Consider the following 21,623-nt stretch of genomic DNA (forward strand, 5'->3'; position numbering starts at 1 on the left):
CCCCATAACCCCTTCACAATGAAACCAGCATTACCAGTAACTGTGCCTGCGTCACCTCTTCCTCCCTCTTGTATCCTGCTCGCAGCCCGCTCCTGCCGGGATCCTGAGGGAGAGATTCCCGGGAGGCTGGTCTGCCACGGGAGGAAGCAGGGGTCAGGACAGCCAGAGGAGAGAGAGGAACATGGGAACTGGGAGAAGGGCAGCAGCAGCTCGTGATCCAGGAGCAAAGGAGCCTGCTGTTCTTTAAACCGCTTTTCCCCATAAAAAGGGCAGTAGGGCCTGCTTCTGTATTTCAAAGGGAGTTTGGGCTGAGCAAGGAAGGCTCCTCTGGGGGTGAGGTGGAGAGGGGGAAATGTTTGGTGTCAGCAGAGAAAAATCCCTTTTTTATCAGGTAATTCTGTTGCTTTCCCAGTTTACCCCCTATCTGTCACTTCCCTGGCTCTTCCCTTTCCTTTGGAGCCCTCCCTCCAAAGGTGACCTGCCTTAACCCATGCCTTCCTGCTGCTCTTCAGCCTGCGGAGCACAGTCACTACCCAAGAGTACCAAAACACACTGCTAACTCTCTCCTGCTGTCAGATTAACTTGTTACCAGGGGTTTTCAACTTGATGCCTTCATCAGGAGGAATAAAAACAATGCAAATACGTTATTTTTCCTTCAGAATGACATTTCTTACCTATTGATTTAAAGAATTTAGCATTTAAGAAGGAACAAGTCAACTTAATTTGTTTAGGGGATACTTAAGGGTTGAGAACAATATATAAATTAAATTTAGTGATAGCTAATTTCTGATGGAACTAATATAAATGAATAGGTAGTTCCTGCTTATCTTTTTTCTAATATATACATTGCGTTTAAATATCTGCTCAATAGTCCATTATGGCAGCACAAGAATTATTTCACATGAGAGCAATAGAGAAGCAGATGCTTCCTGATGACAACTTCCCAGTTTGTTTAGGAAACAGTCAGTGAGTCCTGGATTCACAGTTTTAACTTGGAGCATGGCAAGCGTGCAAGCAAATTTGCAAAGCAGAAACAAAAAACTGAGAAATCAAATTACTTCATAGCATTTTTAATGGTTGCAGTTTGGTCAAATCTCCTTTTTTGTTAATGTTTTAATTTTTTTTTTTTTAACACAGGTATCTTTGTTTTGTCTTTACAAGATCTAAGCAAAATCATGAACTTATTTTGTCATGTCTGTACATGTATGAATGTTTTGCAGCAGTTATGAAATCTTCCGAAGTTAAAATTGATTTATATTGTGTATTACAGTAATTAAAATTCAGCATTAACTCAAAAAGAGATAGGACAGCTTTATAAGTAAAAAAGGGAAGTAGCACAATTACTTGAAGAAAAAAATTAAGTAGCCTTTCATAGGACATATATCAAAATAAAATTCTGTGGTCTTTTTATTTTAACATGTTACACCTGTGTTTTATATTTATGGCTTTATCAGTAGTTGGTTAAAGAGTGAAAAATAAATCTCTTCTTTTGGGCTGATATAAAATTCTCTGAGGCTCCATGGGTTTATTCAGCCATGCATAGATTTTTAGATGTTCCAAAGATTGCCTAAAATGACTGTACTCGTTTTATTCATCTCATCAGCAAAGTTCATCTCATCAGCTAGAGAGATACCATCAAAACTTTTAGGCTCCAAAATGTACTTTCCCTGTATAAATACCGTGCGTCGTACTTAGAGAGACTGTAAAGTATGGGATTACACATCTTTTTATGCAAGAAGTCGTGAAACTGCTGTTTACCGAAAGGAAAGGGGATTAGAGGTAACCCTAAGAAGGATTCAGCTATCTGCCTTCGTATGCAGATCACAAATACAATGTGCCCACTTGTTACTAGAAACAGCAGAAAAAGAGATCTGAGAGTCACAAACTTATTTTGAAAAAGGGTAGAAACTTTGTAGTAGACCAACGTCCGTCTGGATACAGAGCAGAAGAATGTCAATTTCAAAGCTTCTTTGAGCTTTGTATTCAGCTGAAGGGTTGATTTTGGAAACTGCCTAAACTGTCAGTCAAAAAAATCCAGGATAATGCAAAATAAATGTGTCCGAAGATACTCTGCTCTCCAAAAGAGTAAAGCAGTAAAGCAGCCTTCTTTGCTTCTCTGCTGCCTCTCCTGCCATCAAACTATATACGTCTTCTGGGAAGGCCACTGGATAAAATCACCTTTCTCTGGAAGTCATAGGATGTTTTGGGAAGTACCTCACTGAATAATGTCTGTCTGGTAATGGCAAAAATTCTTAAGATTTCTCAGTGGCTGTCTTAAGGAACAGTGAAATTAGAAAGTCTCTCCTCCACTTTCCTTTTCCTGATCTAGAAAATGAAGATATAACTTGCTCACCAGCTGAAACCTGTGCTAACCCATGAAGTTGAATTCTTAACGATAAAGTTGTTCCTAGCTTAATATATGACTTTCTGAGATAGTAAGTAGAGTTTTTATAAAGCATGTTTTCTCTTAAGGGGATGTGAGTTTGAGTATTTCATTTTGAGTATTAACATACTTCTTTTCCTAAGTATTTATGTACTTATATATATATACTTATATATTTATATGCATATAAATATGACTTCTTTATCATTCAGGCTAGAATTGTCACTGATTAGATACTGATATTAATGTGAGGGTAGACAGTCGTTTCACCTTATATACTGAAAGCAGGATAGAGAAGTACATGTATGCATACAGCTTTTTTCTAGAACAATAGTGAACAAGGTAGTGAACATGAACAGGTAGTCTTGCCATTTCCAGGAGAAGTATTTGTCACAGCAAGGTAAGCTAGTGACTAAGCAATAGTCAAGGTCATAATATCTGATGAAACATTAATGTCTGTAAAGCAGTATGATTTTGATTCCAGGAGGTTGATCTGAAAGGGTTTTGTAAATTTTAATGTAGGTTCAGTTCTGAATATGGATTCTCTCTTTCCCACCCCTACAAACCTGAAAGCCAATCTGTAGTTGTTTTTTGTTTTCTTGTAGCACAGGCAGCTGCAGTTCTGTCTTTTACTAGTCTCACTAAAGCACTGAAAATGGATCCCTTTTAAAGAAAGATCAGCTTACTGTAGAGAAGAAATTTCTGTTTTCCTCGAGAGGTTTTTTTAGTGTGTTATTTCACATCTGATAAGAGGGCATGACGTGTAAGGAGGAAAAGGATTTGCCTTCTTAGTCTGTTACACATTTACATGGGAACTGGGCACAGCATATGTACCTTTACCTGGCTCGTGAAGTCAGATGCAGTAATCATCATTGTCCCCTCTGGCATGTTGTCTTGAGTATCCCTTCACGTACAGTTTCTAAAACTAGGTTAACGCAGAGAGCACTTCCTTTAACGTTCCCTTTCAGTGCTTTAGATATCTCTTTCCTGATAAGCTAAAACCAACCATACCTGCAGCTGTCCGGAATTTCCCAGAAATGTTCTGTTCTGCGAGCATCTACGATTTTCTCATGTAATGCCCCAAAATGTATTTACAGTACCTTGGTCCGTAGCTTCCCAAGGTCTGGGCTTTCCATTTGTGATCTTCTATCCATGTGTCTTAGCAGCATCTAATACATTAAATTTGGGGGAAATCACTTTTATGTGCGCTGTCAAAAAAAATTGTGTGTCATTACTGTTGTAGTTTATCAGTTCTTATATCTCTTCAAAGATCTATTCATTGCTGAGTTGAATTAAGGATGCGGGATAAAAATGCAAAATACCTTTGTATTTCTTGTGTGCTAAACCAGCGTAGTGTTCAAAGGATGCTGGTTCTTCTTTCCTGTTCAATCTATTTTATTTTGGTTGGACAGAGAGAGTAAGCCAATATTCACAGTTGCTTACTAGTCAAGTTCTGAAACACACATCCAGCCTGTGGGGCATTATGGCTGCTTAGTTCATGCATGTAAATTTGGGGGTTTGAAAACCGAACAAGTCCACACCTACAGTGTCTTCTTGGAAAGTTTGTTCTAACATTTAATCTTAATGGCGTTATTAATGTAATGGTTCCATTTTTGGAGGTGCTGAGTATCTAAAGTTTTTAGAGAAGTCAAAACATCTGGGTACTTAGGACTGTTTGAACATTAATCTAAAATGTTAGGAAATTTATGCTGCAGCTGGGGTATGTTTCAGTGCAGCAAGATCCATCTCTTCTGATTTCTTTCAAACCTACAATAATCTTTACTTTTCACCTGAAATGCACATTAACAGGAAAAAAATTGTCTCAGTTTTAGAAGTATTATTAGCAAAAACAACCTCTGGCAAAAAGCCTTTAAAGAAAAGTAGAACAGAGAATTTTTGATGGATGCATTTGATTTGTCTTTGGCAAGCAAAACCAGATTATTTAAGGATACATTTTTAAAATGGTCTACACTAAAGGTAATGAGGAAATAGGCAGCTGTAGTCACCTTATTGTACCAGTCATTGTGCCGTAAAGATTTTAGAAAGCTCTTGTCTTTTTGATTACAAAAGCAGCCTGCACGTAGAAAGACCTCAATTCTGCAAATGCCTACACATAGTTCACTGTTTGTGGAAGTAAGTCTGTAGGATGCCTTCATAGGTTTTGGACTTTTGTGATTTTCTTGCTAGTATTGAGAAATTCCTTTGGGAATTTAAATGAGTAGTGCTGTGAAAGGGGTGATTGCCATTATTTCTGTTCTGTTCTATATATTTATTGAATTTATTACAATAGTAGTAATTACTTTTCCCTTGATGCAAATAAAAAAGTTGATGTATTACTGTGTTCATGTTTGTTGTTTTAGGAGTCTTTGGATGATTCTCAAGTAGCTGGAGTTTGTGCAACAGAAGAAGTGATTCGCTATGAATATCACGTCCTGTACTCCAGCAGCTACCAAGTACCAGTGCTTTATTTTAGGGCATGCTTTTTAGGTAAGACCAATCTTCTATTAGACAAAGGGAAGAATAAAAGTATGTTGGATGCAATAGATGTTAAACACAGATTTTGTATTAGATTGAGGAACAGAGCAGCGATCATCTGCAATAAGAAAGTAAGAGATGAGGCTGTTTACCAGTAAATTTTGTAATACACCAGACACAGAGCTTCAGGACCTTGGAGTAGATGATATCATCTCAGCCTGAACGAGGCTGATCTTTGGCTCCTGGCACCTTGCCTGCGGTTGACTAAAACTGCTGGTCATTTTTCTTGTTCCTTTCGTTAAATGAATACAAAAACTTAAAGCTGCAGGTTTGAATTTGGCTACAAAATAAGTGGATGTAATTGCAGTGCTTCAGCAGAACTGGGTCCGTTTCTTTGGACCCTGAATTTGAGCCACAAGGCTGGGGTCTAAATGTGCCTTTAAAAGTGCGTGCCGTTTTCTATTCAAGTTTGCTGCTTAAAAAAAATATAAAATAATCCCGATAAGGTACTGCCTTTTTCTGTCCATTAACACTGGCTCTTGAAACTCTAACCGATCCTCTTTCCTGCCTGATACGTACATCTTGTCACCCATTACTCAATTGCTACAGCCACTGTGATTTCACTCGCCATCCTGTCAGGAAGGAAGGAGGAACACACAGCCTCCCTCCAAGGCCGCTGTTAGTGTCACTTATTTAATCAGAAAACACAGAGCGATCACGCTGCAGCACTGGCTGTGCTCCGTGCCTCTCTGCCTGAGGACTCTCTACCGAGGGCGGAGGGATTGAAATCTTCCACTCATTTCATCCACTCTCCTGCACGGTAGCATCAGCATCTTTTGTGTTTTGAATAACCTCCTAACTTTATCTAGATAAAGATGTCTGAATGTTGCCAGTGATATCTTTTCCTTTTTAATTAAAAAGTAGCTTAAGCTGCTTTGAATGTGTTTGGTAGATTTAATCACTCTCTGCCTTATATTGTTTAATGGTTTCTAATTTTGCAGTGTTAGCGTTTTAAAAGGCACTTTAGATTTAAAATTGAAGAACAAATTCTCATAGACTCCCTGGTGGAAAGATTTTAGTCTGAGGTGCAGTTTCAGGAATGGATAATTTGGGGTAAATTTTCAAACTGGGACGTGGGGAATTGGGGACATTGCTCTGCCTTTACCACCAACAGAACTCATTTGCACACATCCTGCTGCAAATTTATTTCTAGAATTATTACAGGCATTTACAAATGTGCGATGTTTTGCCTTTAAACTTGTTGTGCAGACAGGCAGATAAAGAAAGTTTTGCTGTAAGAGACAGATTAACCTATTTGTGGTCCTGAAAAATGACATCTTCTTGGTTTTAGCTGAATTAATAGTGCACTGTCTGTACTGAAGAGGATGGAGACGCTGCAGGTAGAGGAAATAGGACACTATTTCTACTGTACTGTACTTTCATATAATTAGTATTCACCATAAGCAGTTAATCACCAGAGAAGAGCTCCCAGAGACAAAACAAGTTGTTTAGCTTGTCAGCATCAGGGAATCGGAGGTGTTGAAACATGACTCCTTATAGCTGGAAGTGGATATTACAGAAGCTGGTGGATGATCTAATGCTCCGTGGTAGTATTGCGTGCCAACAGCTCCCCTTGCAGTACAAAACTGTAATTGTTCCTACTAGTACAATTATGTTTTGAAACACTTCTTGGGAATTTTCCACAATGGAAAACAAGGACTTTTTTTAGATAATTCCTAAAGTCACCTGGGTTCTCTTCAGCATTTAACAGTCTCTTTTAACATTTAGCATTCTCTGACTCTTGAAGAGAGAAGGATACAAAATGCTGGCAATAAATGTTTTTTCCTCTAATGTTTTCAGCTGGTATTCTCTGATTTTCATTATGGATAGCTTACTTTTGAAAATGAAAAATTCTGTCACCCTTGCAAGTTGCTTGCCCACCTGTGCCACACTGTCTGAAGGTCCCAACATGGACATGGTTTTCAGGAATGTGCAGAAGACAGTCACTCACAATCACTTGAGATATCTGAGCAAATATCCTTTGTCTTGTCCTGAACCTGGCGTTAGGAAAACACTAGGTAATGCCCTGAGAATTTTTTTGCTTTGAGGTAATAGTCTTCATGTGATAGGCTCCTCACCTCGTTTCTCAGACAACTAGTAATATTCGCTGCATTCCTCATCTGCAATAATCAGGTAAGAATCTTCTGAGACCTACATCAATTTCCCAGTCTAAATTCCTACCATTATTTGTAGATTAAGTAACAGAATCGGTTCCTCACAAGTCTCTTGTGAACTGTTCATGGCTTCCCTTGAATCCTGTCCATACTGATCCTCATGTTAATTAGAGCTTGCTGCGGGTGGTGAAGGTGAGGTATAATCCTTCCAGTGTTTCCACAGCCCTGCCCTGTCTTGCCTTCCCCAGCAGCAGGGCACAGAGTTTGAATTCAAAGCCCTGCTTCCTCTCTGGCAGTATGTTAAGTGGCCATTACACCTCGAGGCCTGCCTAGGAAATAATAATTCTTCTGTTCGACCTGACTAAGTAGTTTTGCTTGTTTTGCAATATTCACTTCCTCACTTTGTATGTTATAATAGCAGCTGGTGCCAGCCTGTCCAAATCTTACTCTTCCAAATGGGCTCTTTAAAAACTTTTCTAGAACAGTTAAATCCTCCCTTTCTCCCATCATATGTAAGTCCAGTTTTCATTGACTTGGTCTATCACTGTCCCTCCTAGGAAAAGTGCTTCCAGTAGAGTTCCTGGGGAGATTTTGCTGTCATCTGCAGTATGGTTGGCATCTTCAGGAGCTTGTGTCATTGAGGACATCCAGTTTCCGTTCCTCTCTGCTAGCAATTGTGCTCAATCATTACAGATCCATTCTTCCTGCAGAAGGGCAAAAGTTGCATTGTATCCTTATCCTTGCTGCTGTCTAATTTGGATGAAATAACGTATTTTGTGGAATTCATGTTTAGACCTCTTTTTTTGCTGACATGAGTTTTTATATGTAAGGTAGTGCAAGGTAAGGGTTTGAAATCTTAATTGCAACAGAAATAAAACGCTTTGAGAGACATCTAAGGTTTTTTGGTAGTCTCTGGGGATATATGTACAGGGAAGATCTTGTTCTCTGCAAGGACAAATACTTAGCTGAAAATAATGATTAAGTGTGATGACTATGTCTGGAAAGATGTTTGGGAACATTATAGGATACAAAAAGCTATTTTTAGGCTATGTATATGTACGTAAGAAACATTTTTCACTATCTTATGATACTTCCCACGTGGCATATTTTCCTAAATTCAGACCTATGGAAGTCGCAGTCTGTGTCAGGAGCTCAATACCGAGGTCCTCAATACCTCAAAGTCTCAGAGAAATAGGTGTCATTTCTCCAAAATCAGTCCTATGCATGCCATACCTTTCAGAAATGGGAGCCCTTCTTTCTTTCTCTGGCTTTTGAGATTACCAAATAGGTAGCTGAAGAAATGCATGGAGTCCCGCTGATGTCTGATGTCAGCAATTAGCCCTCTTAGAGACAGATGGTATAGGCAATTAGCCTTCCCCTTCAATGCTGGCATCAGCCAGATGGGCTGGGCTAGGTCCAGTAAGCTTTCTTTAATCAGTGTTTTCCCCTTTCCTTAGTCTTTAAGATGTCAAGGAACTTTTGGACTTTTCCCGAGCTGTCATTGTCTAAATCCATACATTCAGAAACCTCTTGCACCCACAGTGAGGTAGCAGCAACACGGTCACGGGCATCACTCAGGAATCACCCTGCATGTTAAGAAAATAATGGCTTGCCTCACAGTTCTCTTCTTATTTTTCCTACAAAGCTAGAGAAAGAATCATGAATGCTGGCTAAGCACTGAAAAGAAGGAGCAGGACTAATGGGAGACAATGAGGACCGCAGCCTAACTCCTCTAGAAAAGGAAGAAGGAACGGGATTTTCAAGTTGACCTGTTCAAAATACGTCTGTCTGTCTGACATACGGGTAAATCCCTGCCAATGAAAGCCATGCTCATCAGTGGGTAGAAAGAACGAGCTTGTAAGATAATGTAACTTCCTCCAACCCTGAAGGCATGAATTTCTGTGTTTTTAACCATGCTAGGCCTGACTGATGCGCTTTCCGGAATACAGACTTGCTCCCTGAACTCACAACCACGTGACCACTGTGTCCTTTCTCAGAAAAATAGCTCCTCTTAAGACCATATCCCAAGAGAACTGGTTTCATCGTGACTTTGGACATAAAGAAAATGGCATAGTTTGAATAACCAGATATTCTCCTACGCTGTAAGGGTGTTTTTTCTTTTGTAGCAGTGGTTTCTTAAGACTACAAAAACCTACTGTTTCTTTGGAAAGTGTGCCCGGATGAAGCCTCAAAACAATTCGGGTGCCATTTCACCAGAAGTGTCAAATAACCTTTAATTAGAAATTAAGAAATTATTAAAAGCCCTCAGCATGCATCACAAATACAGAATACAGCAACTTGGGAAGCCCGATTTTTTTCTCTGAAACTTGTATGCCTAGAGAATTTCTACTCTTTGCAGAAATTAAGGTGCCAAGTCAGCTGGGAGCTGCAACTCATATGTCATCTCAGTGGCACACCTTGCTGCTGTGAGGGGACACTCAGCCATCTGCTTTTTAGGTATTTCTTGTTTGTGGTGACACAAATCAGTTAATCCCAGATGGACCATCAGGAAGCTCTTAGAAAAGTTTCTTAAAGTCTAGACAGTTTAAATAATAGAAATCTGAGTTTATGATAGGAAGGCTGTAGTTGTCCTTGCCTGACTGTTAAGGCAGATGAGGTAGTTGACTTAAGTCCACAGTTAATTAATGGCAGAGAAAGAACCTGTACTTAGAAGTTCTTGACTTTCATCCTTGATCTCCTTTCTCTCAACAAATATCTTAGCTGGTTACTTCTCAGGCTCTCTTGGCCTTTCTTGCTGGGTGGATGTCAAGTTTATTGTATCATTGCATTTCCAAGAACCTGATGAACTGATGATGTGTCCTGTGCCAGAGCGGTGGCATTACACACATGGAGCTTCAGGCAAAGGTACAGTAAATCTGGTGTGACCCACGAGCAGCTATTTCCTTTCACTCTCTGTGATTATTTAATGAGATGAGTTACACAGAGTGTACATCCAACCACAACCTTCCACTTCTGCCTGCACACCCGCTCCCGGATAGACTTGGGGTAAGGCTTGGGACAAGCTTGCAGGCACCTCAGCAGCTGTGTCCTCGTGGGTGGGTGATGAGTAAACCTACTGCTGGGTGCATCTGAAGCCTCCGCGTTCCTCTCCTGCCGCTTCTCTTGGCTCGGTGCTGCCGTTGCCTTCTTTTTCTGGCTGAACTTTTAGAGTTGGGCTCCATCACGGGTAAGAGTGAGGGAAGAAGTGGAGGGGTTGCCTGGCTCAGCAGGTGCCCGCGTGGCCCCTTGTTGCCCAGCAGCAACAATTACGGACCGCTCTGTCAGCCCAGCTGGATATTTGAGGTTTCAGTGGGTTGCAAGAATGTGTAGCAGGGCTGCTAAACATGTGAATGCTGGCAGCCCTGGAAAAAGAGGTCTAAAAGTGCCCAAAGAATACAGATGTGTGTTTTGTGCAAATCTGGGAGCTTGTGAATAAAATGGATTCTGTTATATCATCTTAAGCAGATGACCATACAAACTGAGGAGTTTTAAAATATAAAATACACCTCCAGATAGATTCTCTGTAATGGGTCCTTCTGTCAGTCATTTTAAGATTTTAGTGTAGTTGTTTTATTTTATTTTACTTTATTTTGTTGAGAGACAAGACTCTTTCAATAGACTTTCAGGTCTTCATCCCACAAAGGAGGATGGGGAAACTGTCCATCCACCCCCTCTCCTTTTGCAAGGGGCTTGCAGTTCCCAGCTGTGCAGCTAAACCTCACATCCATTTTAAGTACTGATAACTTCCTGCATCTGCTCTCCCATCTTCTGAGCTAGTCAGTTAAATAAGTATTTACAGTAAGACACTATTTGGGAGTATGTATGAAGTCTTACTCAGTTTAAAAAACACGTTTAAAGCTTAGTGAAATATATTAAAATAGTACAGAAAATTCAGAATCTAGGGAAACGTAAATCCAAGCATATTTCAATATATAAGTCAGAATGCCCAGATTAATTTTTGTTTCTATGTGAAACATTGGAATTACTCTGTATTAACCATTTAAGTATTTTACTGCCTGTGATCTCCCTCCCATGTGAAGTCTAACTTTCGGTTTGGATATATTTGTATTTTTCTGTGAAATGAACATAAATCAGTATGGAAATATGATGGAAGATATACTGCTTTTCATACATGAAGTAATAAAATCCATGAGGTAAAGGCAAAACTCAATTTTAACTATAATATGATTAATGCTTCAATAATTGATCGTTTCTGTAAATGAGATTAATGGTTAGAGTCAGAGTAATCCATTCCATGTCTACGATCTGAATTTGCTCAAGTGTTGCCATAAAAATTCACAGATACAAAGAAAGGCGTACAGAACAAAATCTAGAGTGGCAAATCAAGTTTTGCATTAGAACCTGTGTTTTTCTAGATTTTACATTTGGACTTTCTCTGGATTGTCTTCACAGGTTGAATAGAAAACAGAAAATTGCAAGCGAGCACGGCATCTCGTCTTACCTGCACACAGATGATCTGAGCATAAATACATCCTTCTAAAGTTAACTTATGCTCTTGTAGCAGATTTCTTAGCAAATGTTAGACCGTCTCCAGCACAGCTCTCATATCTGCTGTCCTAAGACAGAGAGCAGGGCGGTCTCACAAGTCCCACCTTCGTGAGGACAGCACAGTATAGGCAGTTAATATGCTGTTGCCCTCTCAGACACTTTATTTGCCACATGCTTCTGCTGTATGGTGCTTATATAAGTTCAGTTCCTTTTTTTTTTTTTTTTTATAAATATGTGCAGAAAATAAGATAAAACAGAGGCTCTAGGCAGCTGGTTTTAACTTGTATCTAAACATGGCATTCAAATGTTAATTGGGTGAATAAATCTTGTTCATTTTACAGACATGAAAATGTCAGTAGAATAAAACTGTTTATCACAGGATAATGGTTTCTGACACCTAATAAATGCCAAGATGAAGCTACTTATTGAAAGTATATCAAAATATTCTATTGCTGTTTGCCAAAACCAAATATTCAGGAAAAATTGACATGCTTATTTCCTTTGTGGTTGACACTAATATCTTGGCATAATTCTAACATCATAACGAAAAACCTGATGCAATAATGCTATATAGATGCAGCTCAAGAACAAATTATGGGCATGTAGGTTACCAAAGCTAAGTAAAATTTTGTGTGCAGAATTATATTACTTAGATTTTTTTTCCACACTCTCACTATGAATTGTGCGCATTTCCTTGAGATAATTCTTCATTATGTATATTATTCTGTGATTTTACATTTTTAAATCTTTTCCAAATGTTGTTTTACAAAATTAGTTTAACTTCACCCCTTGCAACCAGAACAGTAAGTTTTTACTCTCAGGTGACAGAGATGAGAGGTGAACAGGGAATTTAAGATAGTTTTATAGGCAACTTCAGTCAGGATTTGAGCAACACTCTTTTGGAGTTACGGGGCCAGAAGGGGCTTAGTCACGTTTTGCTGTTATTTTTTCCATCTGCTTCCAGATTTACTTGTGTAGTTTCAGATTTACGTTTGCTATTCAGTATTAAAGATATAGCACGCTTAAGAGCTTTGACTGTGGGCGGTTGTTTCCCCCCCCCCCTCACAGATGGAAGACCTTTAACTCTGGATGAAATATGGAAGAGTGTTCATGCATGCTACCAGGCTCGTCTGCTGGAGGGGCCCTGGGACACTATTACGCAGCAGGTGAGAAACCACTGGTCCTTTACAAAATTAATGAATGCAATATATGCTTGAATCCTCAATGGCCTTATTCCCCTCCTGGACACAAGTGAAACAAACAAAAGTCGAACTGAGGTTGTGCCGAGCCAGTTGCCAACAATAGTTTTAGTCGTGGATTTTGAGGGGTATATAGGTGTTCATCATGTAAGACTTATCTCTCGTTTATCTCTCAATTAAAATGCTTCTCCAAAGCCAATCCTGAAAACTTCAGGCAATTTCTGAGTAATCATGGATTTGGGTAAATACAAAAGTAGATTTATTTATATAAGTAAAATATATCAGTGTAACATTTTGCATATTGTGTATTAATCAAATTACCAAAAAAGACTGTGTAATTTTCAATTTTAAATAGACTTGCAATCCTTAGGATTGAAGGAAAGAAAATTGGTCTCTCAATCAAATAATGTTATTGCTGACTAATGTCCTTAAGAATCAGTAGTTAATGAATGCCATGTTTTACAAGAGGAAGCAGATTAGTAAACTGTGATATCACTGACTTCTTTTAGAGCTATTCAAATCACTTTTATTTAAAGTGGTTTTAAAGTCACCACATCATTTCAGCAACTGTTCCGAGACTTGCTCTCTGGAAAACAGTCACACTTGTTCAAGGAGGAGTGAGATATGCTTTATATGAGTTGGTGGCTCTGGTTTATTCCCTCAGCTCCAGGCCTCCAGTGCAAGTTTGGACAAAGAATGGAAACTCCCCCAGGTGTAAATTTTTATCATCAGAAAAAGATACTAATGTGTCCTTTCTTCCTCCCCTTTCCTTCCTTGACTTCTTGATTTCAGCTGTTTCCAGGTACACAGGTCTCTTACCACAGCAGCTGGCACAACAGGGATGCAACCTCAACTGAGCTGTACATGGGTTTCCTTAATTCAACTAATGCAATGTCATTACAGGATGCCTCTTTGTAGATGGTACTCAATCATGGAAGGAACATAAGCAGCATTCATGTTTTTGCAGCCATGGACTACTATTTATATTGCAATAGTTCTCTGAGAACCTAACAAGCATTGGTTTTTGGGTGTTTGCTGTCCACGTTTGAATTCCAGTTGTGAGTTTGCAGATTCTCGTAATACATATTCTCTTTTACATATTGCAAGTATTGCCTGACTTCTTTACTGCAAAATGAAGATGAGAAGTGGTTTTGATAAAATAATGTAATATGGCAGCAGATAACTGTTTTTGTGCGCAGGGAAGTATTGCACTTCAGATTTCTCAGTAAAGTTTTCTGATTTATAACTGAAGTTTCAGATTCGTAGCTAAACCGTGAGTATTTCTGCATAGGGAGGCAGAGGATTCAGTTAACTTTGCCTTCCCTTCATCTACTTTCTTGCATTTCTTGTAGACAGAGACTAGTAACCCTGTGGTCAGATGCTAGGTGTCCTTTAGGGCTGACATCTCTGGTATTTCCCAGCTGATCTGTTCTGGCTTGTGGATAGTTTATATTCCCACCTGCAAAAATGTCCAGGACAATCTGCTACGCGCACTCCAGAGGTGGTGGGCCTTCTCTGCCCTCACACTATGCTGGGGCCTGAAGCCACGTTCAAGCTCCTCCGTAAACCCCAGTCTCTTTCTGTTTGTCTGCAAAGCGCTGCAAGAACCTGCAGCTCTGTATAGGTAATAAATCATAATGCAATGCTACTGAGAATAAAGCATAAACAGTATGTTTGGAATGTGTAAAATCAGAGTGGTGGAGGACAAAAGGAAAACCTGGTCATTCCCACCCAGACGTTATTTTTGCCTCTTAAGGAACAGTAAAGTAAAACTGTCCTGCATCTAATAACCAGAGATGCATGTGAGATATGTACACACAAAGGCTTGCAGGAACAGGTTTTATGGGTGGTAAAACATGTGGAGTGCTGAACCTGCTGTCTCTGTGACACCTCTCCAGGGGCGGTTCAGCCAGTGTGGGTCCAGTGACAAACACACACACAGATGTCAGGAAAAACATTTTGGAGGAAGGGGTAAAGTTATAGCAGCAAAATACTATTGAACGTAACATCAAGGTGACTTTCCATTAAATAAGATTATAGAATCATAGAATCATAGAATTGCCCAGGCCAGAAGGGACCTCCAAAGGTCATCTAGTCCGACCCCCGCAGTCAGCAGGGACACCCCCAACTAGACTAGGTTGCCCAGGGCCTCATCAAGCCTCACCTTGAATATCTCCAGGGATGGGGCCTCAACCACCTCCCTGGGCAACCTGTTCCAGTGCTCCACCACCCTCACAGTAAAGAACCCTCTCCTAATCTCCAATCTAAATCTGTTCCCCTCCATCTTGAAGCCATTTAACTGGGTTAAACTGTTTATTCTAGAGTAATACATGCTATACCTCAGGCTGGTAGCACAATACTGGAAGAGCTGGCAGGGGGCAGAAGCCAGAGAAGTCGAGATGCTCCAGCAATCCCACTCTATAATTCAGAATTACTTTACTTTTATTTCTGCACCATTTGTATGTACACCTTCTCCCACAACACCGTGTACCTGTGTCTCGAGGCCATTGGATTCCACTGGCTTCAGTGAGTTTAGCCTGCTTTACCTCCGCACTGAATTTTGTCCAAAGGCCCCAGCTGCATTCCTGGGTTGGAAATGTGCTTTCCCACATGGCTGGGAGAGAGCGAGCCTGCGGGAAAGCAGTTTTAAGAGGTCTAGAGTTTTAATTTTAGATGAAAGCAGAAAGGCAGCGGGCAGTGAGGATGCAGTTGCTGATGGTCGTTCAGTCAAACGGATGACAAGAGGAAGGCACGGTCTGTGGACGAGCACCTCTCTGGAGCAGAATCAGAGCAGAGGAAAGCACCAGCACAATCAGCAGCATCAACACCATCGTGTTTTCAGTGCCAGCAACCACTGGTGCAACAAACACTTCCCCTTGTAAACTGCGAGATGCATATGCCAGTCCAACTATAAAACAGCAGTAAAAATCAGAGTATTCTCAAAGGAATTATGAAAGATAATAAAACCATACTGTAAGCAGCAGCCTGCGAGCCTCAGATCAAAGCAAGAGTTAGATCTACAAGAAAAAGTGTGTTTTTCCCCCTGAAATGAATCAGGGTTCTGCACTGAAATACAGAGTTTTCTCTTCCCTTTCTGCTTTTCTGCTGACCCATTTTGTTATGTGGGTTAGGCTTTGCCTGCAGGGACACGGATCGTGTAATGCAAGTCACTGGGCAAGCTCACCAAATCAGGCTTGAACTCTCAATACACATCAACAGCAGAGAGAAAAGGTTTAGGATTTTGCTCCAAAACAGATGAAAATTTTAAATTCGACCAGCAGTCCACCATTGGGAAGAGAAATACAGATTACCACTGTCCACGCATAATGTTACTTAGCTTTTAACAAGGGCTGATTTTGCAATTTGATTCAATGGTTGGCAGATTAGAAAGTCGTGCTGCCTTTTTTCTCCCAGATCCAGAATCTCACACTCATCACTTGGGACTTACATTCCATGCATTTTATGAAATGTGGGTGCTATGCCTGTGAGTATTTTTGATGCAACTATATTTTGGCTTATAGTCTATATAGTAAATATATCTGAGATCAGGAACTGAGACACTGCCTGAGCTCCAAGGAGTTTAGCTTTTTAGCAAAACCAAATTTTAGGTAAAATTTGAAGTTTTTTAGTTACTTTTGATTATTGTGGAAAGTCATGTTCATTTTCAGAGAAAGCGTCTGCAAATATTTTTACTGACTATATTGTTTTTATTGCAAAAAGCAGAAGTCAACTAGTTACCTTCTCATAAATAAATTAGCATGATAAGGTTGCATAGTATTTTATAATGATAATTGATAAATGGTGATGATTTAATTGCACTTCCTCTAGTAATAATCTTAAAATGCTCAAATGAAGTTCCCATGATTGGCTTTCTTCTGAGTTAAATCTCCCTGGAGTCTTCAGTCATCCCTTTTCTACATCCGGCGATAACTTGCTTTAGCTGTTTTAAATAATACAAATCAATTATAACACACAGCTGTTTAACAAAACTTCTAAATGTTGCTACAGGTCTCTGTGGGTATTTCCTGATGGCTTATAATGACATCAATTTAGCACACCTGGTAAGATCTGTGTGAGCTGGAAGTAGCTTAATTCTGCAGTGACAGGAAAATTAAGGAGTATTTATGGATTACTGTTGCATTTCAGAACTGTTGCCAACTGTGATTTTAGCTTCTTTTTACAAAGAGTCAGAAATGGAATTGCAGACATGGCATGCCTGTCTCCTGAATAGTTTACTTGTAACTTAGTGGGTGCTTCTGAGGATATCCTGTATTAGTTATTTCTCTCTAACATTCTTCACAAAAGAATGGCTCTTCACATTTTTGAATTAATGGATGCTAGAAATGTACTCTTTACAAGATGCTCCCTTCCAAGCCTTTGTAGCCTTTCCTGAACTGCAGACAAACAAAGCTTTCCTCAGTTGTCCCTCAGTTGGATTTTTCCCATTCAGCATGACTTAGGATGGAATCCCAGCCCTGCATCCCCCATACCACATGCTGGTAGCCCTCCGAGCTCCTCAGCCTGCCAGCCCTGGTGTTTTTAGTGACTGCATAGCTTTTTAAAAGTACTTATTAAGCCACTTGTATAGCAATGGTAAGAGCAAATAAGAGATCCTGTTTGGAAGAGGGTGGGTGGAAAAAAAGACAGGTATGTCAGACAGAGAGAAGTTGCAAGTAGGATGAATGTAAAAATAAAACTAAGACTTCTGGAGAGATTTCAATTAATAGTGGAAAACAAAACCAATACACATTCTCCAAAAGCTCCAGCTAAAAGAAAGTTACAGTAAATGGGAAGAAAAATCTCGACAAAAGAACGATGAAGTGAGTCATTGTATTTTTCTCTCATGTATTCTGATATTCAGCAGAGAAGTCCAGCACAGTTTTAGGTAAATACATAGTGTCATTGTATAAACAGTTCAAACACAGTGGTGCTGCTTTGTGTAATTGAACAGCAGATCCACCACATTAATATCCAGGTATAATATACCAGAGGCATAGTTAAGTTGGCAGCAGTCCAAAAGTGCCACAGTCGAATGCTAAATGATGAGACAATTTTAAAGGAAAAAAACCACAAGAATAGGAAAAAGGTTCCAAAACAAAGAACAGAGAATAGAGAATAGAAATGAAACAAATGGGGAGAAATCTTCCTGATTATGAAGGTGAACATATTTTATCACATAGTAGTGCATGATTTAACAATCAGGAATTTAAAAAACAGGGATAACTAAAGTTCTTATCTAGTATGTAAAGGCTATGTTTTGGCTTTTATAATTTTGGAAATCTCTACCAAAGCTGAGTGGGAGATGTGAAGCAGCAGAAAGGGACTGTATTGTTACAGCCAGAACTTCTGTCTTCAGACTATGTGGCATTAGGTCCTTGCTGTGGAATGTAAAAATACGGAGGCTGTAAGTGCCTGAGGAGAACAGATTATGTCCTCTAGAAACCTGCTTTTCAAAATTATGGCCTGGTAATCATGAAGATTTAAGAGCATAATGACTTCACCAGATACTATATACACACTTCCACATAAACTATATGAACACAGGACTAGAGTTGCTTTGAAAGTTTTAATATATGTCTAATGGCCTTTCAAATAATATAAATAATTTCAAATAATATTCTATATTAATTGAACTATTTAAAAATATAAATATTAAAAAAAACCCACAAACTGAATAGAGCTGCTACACTGTCTTAGCGATCCGTATTTACATTTTTCCAGCTATAAGATAACTGATTTTCTTTAAAAAAGTTGCTGAGATGACAGTCTTCAATCCCTTTTTTGTTAGAATGGGTGTGGGATAGGATTGGCAGTGCATGAATTGTCATCCTGGTGTGGCTGGGTGCTCCAAACCCATTTTGAAATACCTGCATCAAGGACCAAGAGTGTCGTGTAGTCTCCGTATCCAGTTGAATCATTGTTTTCTGCAGAGACCATGAAATGGTACTGGAATGGTGATGTCACCTATTGGAAAGTAAACTGGGACCCATTTATTTCCCGGGCTCCTTCTGAAATGTGTTTAAGGATAGTAGAATGTTTATCCGATTGAAAACAATGGGTAAAGGCGCTGGTAATTTTTCATCCTTTCTTTGCCCTTGTGGGTATTTATAAAAGCGTATACAAAGTAGAACGACTTCAACAAGGGAAGTGAAGCGTTCCCACCTCAGAATACCATGTAGGTCAGTGGTGAACTGCTCTCCTAGGAGGTCAAGAGATTAAATCTGGCAGAAAAGAAATTTGAATCTAGGTCTCTCGTGTCTCAGGTGAGTTCTCTACTTGCCTGTAGAGTAAAGGGGAGGGATAACTGCCTAGTCGTATTTCTTTTTGATATGTTTGTGCAAGACCTGCTTTGGTAGGCGTGTGGCATGAACACTGGCTACCTCCAGTGCTGTCACAGACATACTCTGGGAGTCGTATCGGGGCGTAGGGCATAAGCTGATTGCCTTTTCAAGATGTAGTTTATGCACATGCCCAGGGACAGAAATGCATCGTGGGTTTTTTTTTCCTGTGGGGAGAGAGAACACTCTGAGAAAACATGCATTTCTAAGGCAACAATGAAGCTGAGTAATAATTTTATGAATTTTAGATACAAGCTGTTGAACCTATGTTCCCAAGTCCATTTTTGATTCTGCTCACTTATGCAACTCCATGTCTTAGTTATATTTTCCCCTGTGGAATCAAACTAGCAAGAGAATTTTAAAAGCTGATGAATGAACCCCGTCACAGTCAGTACCAAGTACCTCCGAAACTTTTCTTTTTAACAGTGTGATGTTGTCATAAAGCCTGACCTTCCCCTGAGAAAACAAAGTCATAAACACAATCAAGTATGTGTGCTAAAGGCTTAATCAATGCTTAGTGATGATGGAACGTAAAATCAAACATCCAAGGATAGAAATGGAATTGCATTATTACAGGAGGCTCAACAGTTGAAAAACCGCCCAATAAAAGAAGAATGAAAGCTTGGTGACTTGAAGGTCCTGCAGAAGTAGTATGAAAAACTGATCTGTGAGTCAGGACTCTGAAGGATTATGGAAGTTACAGAGCACATGTGTCCATACATCCCTCCCCCTCACTCCCTTTTTAACCAAACATGTTCAGAAGCAATTACTTTTATTGCCAAAATGTGACTTGGAGGTGTGTGCGCAGGACGCTTTCCCCAGCCATGGGAGTGGACTGGCAGTGTGATACCTTAGTTCTGGATTTGTTAACAATAAATGAGCATTTTGCTTGTTTAGCACTTTGCAGTCTCTCCAGAAAAAGATATTCAGAGCATTCTGACTGGAAATGCAGCAGTTTCTGAGTGCAAATCTGAGCCTCAGGATTGCATTAACTCAGATCTTCTGCCAGTCTGAAATTCTGCTACCGGAAGGGTGCAAAACCCTCCAGGATTCTTAAGAATGAGAAGTTTCCTGTGGTCGCATTGATTGTGTTATTCTGCCAATCTATCTTCTCATAAAACTTCTTTTTCACGAGCCTCTCCTTCATGGCACTGCAGAAGAGGTAAACCTAAGGGTCTAAATTATGAATAGTGATCCTCTGCAAATAGACTTCCCTTCAAAGTTTTATTTCTCTTCTGGTGTGTTACTGCTGTTCTGTAACCTTGAATAAATTCTTAAATATGGGAGATCATTGTTATCTATGCGATGATCTATTAAAAGATTCTCCACAGTGCTTGAAGTCATAGCTTAAAGGCTCACCTTAAAATAAAAAGGTGTGGACTGTTGAAACTCTTGCTGGTTTTCTTCTGCATTGTTCATGCATCCTCAGGTGCAGAGTATTCAGCCCTTGTCAGAGTGCTCATCTACAATGAATGTTTCCACTGTTAGTAATCTGTTTCCACTTACTAATAGCACTTCCACTACAAAAAGGGATGAGTTAGCAACTCTGTCCCACAAAGTACTGATCTCAAGTTTCAAAATAATAAGTGATAAGGAATTCTCCTGTGTCTGTTTTTTTTTTCTCAACATTTATTTCTCAGTTTCATCTGAGTGAGGTGTTTTTCTTCTGTCATTTGATACTTAGCAGGTGGTTGTAATACCATCTCTGTTATATGTCCATTCTGTCATCTAAAAAGTAGTCAACCAAACCTAAGCTACCCAAATAACAGCACGGAGCTGCACTATTTCTATATTAATCCAGAGTCTGCTCTTTTTCAATATGTAGTTAAGAATCTGGAAGATGTATCTTTGTAGTACTTCAATAATCCTGTCCATTACATCAGTTAATTTATAGCGGTGTTAACAGAAAAATCAATAAACATTATTTCTAAAATGTCAGGGATGTTAATGGTTTGATTTGAAAAAGGAGAAAGATTCAAAACTCTGAACAGAACACATTGATGTAGTGTTGTAGAGGCACATCTTGCTGAAACTGTGGTAGGGAAGATTTAAATCATTATGGCTCAGTCATCTTGAAAAATGTGTGTAGGTAGCTATTCTTAGACATACAAATCTTTCTTGCCATATTGTGGGATTTTGCTAAGTGGGGGAGGCTGTATACAGTATATCTTAACAGAAGGTTGCTAAGATCGCTCTTAAATCATTTTGAGTCATATCAACAGTTGCTATGGATCCCCTGCTAATATTTTTGGAAAATTATTAGTACAACTTCCTGAGGAAAGGGAGTCTTACCATTATGGATTGGAAAGCTGTTTCACAGGGAAAAATCTAAGAATGGGAAAGCTGGGTGAATATTTATTTCTGACTAAAATTTGCTGTGATGTATTGAACTTGTGTGGTTTAAACCAAGTGGTGGTATTGTACAAGCTAGCAAGTAGATTTTATTTTAAAACTAAGCATCAATTAATAATGTGTAGCTGCCCTACAGTTTAGTAATTTTTTTTTCCTGCTAAGGCTTTACCTAGTCTGACTAATTTCATAGGAG

General features: G+C 39.4%; 1 protein-coding gene across 3 annotated transcripts in view; it reads left to right on the forward strand.

The window, feature by feature from the left end:
• The window catches only part of ATG10 (autophagy related 10), an 81,944-nt gene that overhangs the window by 45,451 nt on the left and 14,870 nt on the right, over positions 1–21,623 (forward strand). For all 3 annotated transcript variants that reach the window (XM_014960499.1, XM_014960500.1, XM_014960498.1), the window contains exons 4-5: positions 4,744–4,870; positions 12,610–12,707. In XM_014960499.1, coding sequence (XP_014815985.1) covers positions 4,744–4,870; positions 12,610–12,707 — 225 coding nt within the window. The remainder of the gene's footprint in view (positions 1–4,743; positions 4,871–12,609; positions 12,708–21,623) is intronic.

This window comes from Calidris pugnax, unplaced genomic scaffold, assembly GCF_001431845.1.
Source record: "Calidris pugnax isolate Ruff unplaced genomic scaffold, ASM143184v1 scaffold326, whole genome shotgun sequence".
NCBI classification, from domain to species: Eukaryota; Metazoa; Chordata; class Aves; order Charadriiformes; family Scolopacidae; genus Calidris; species Calidris pugnax.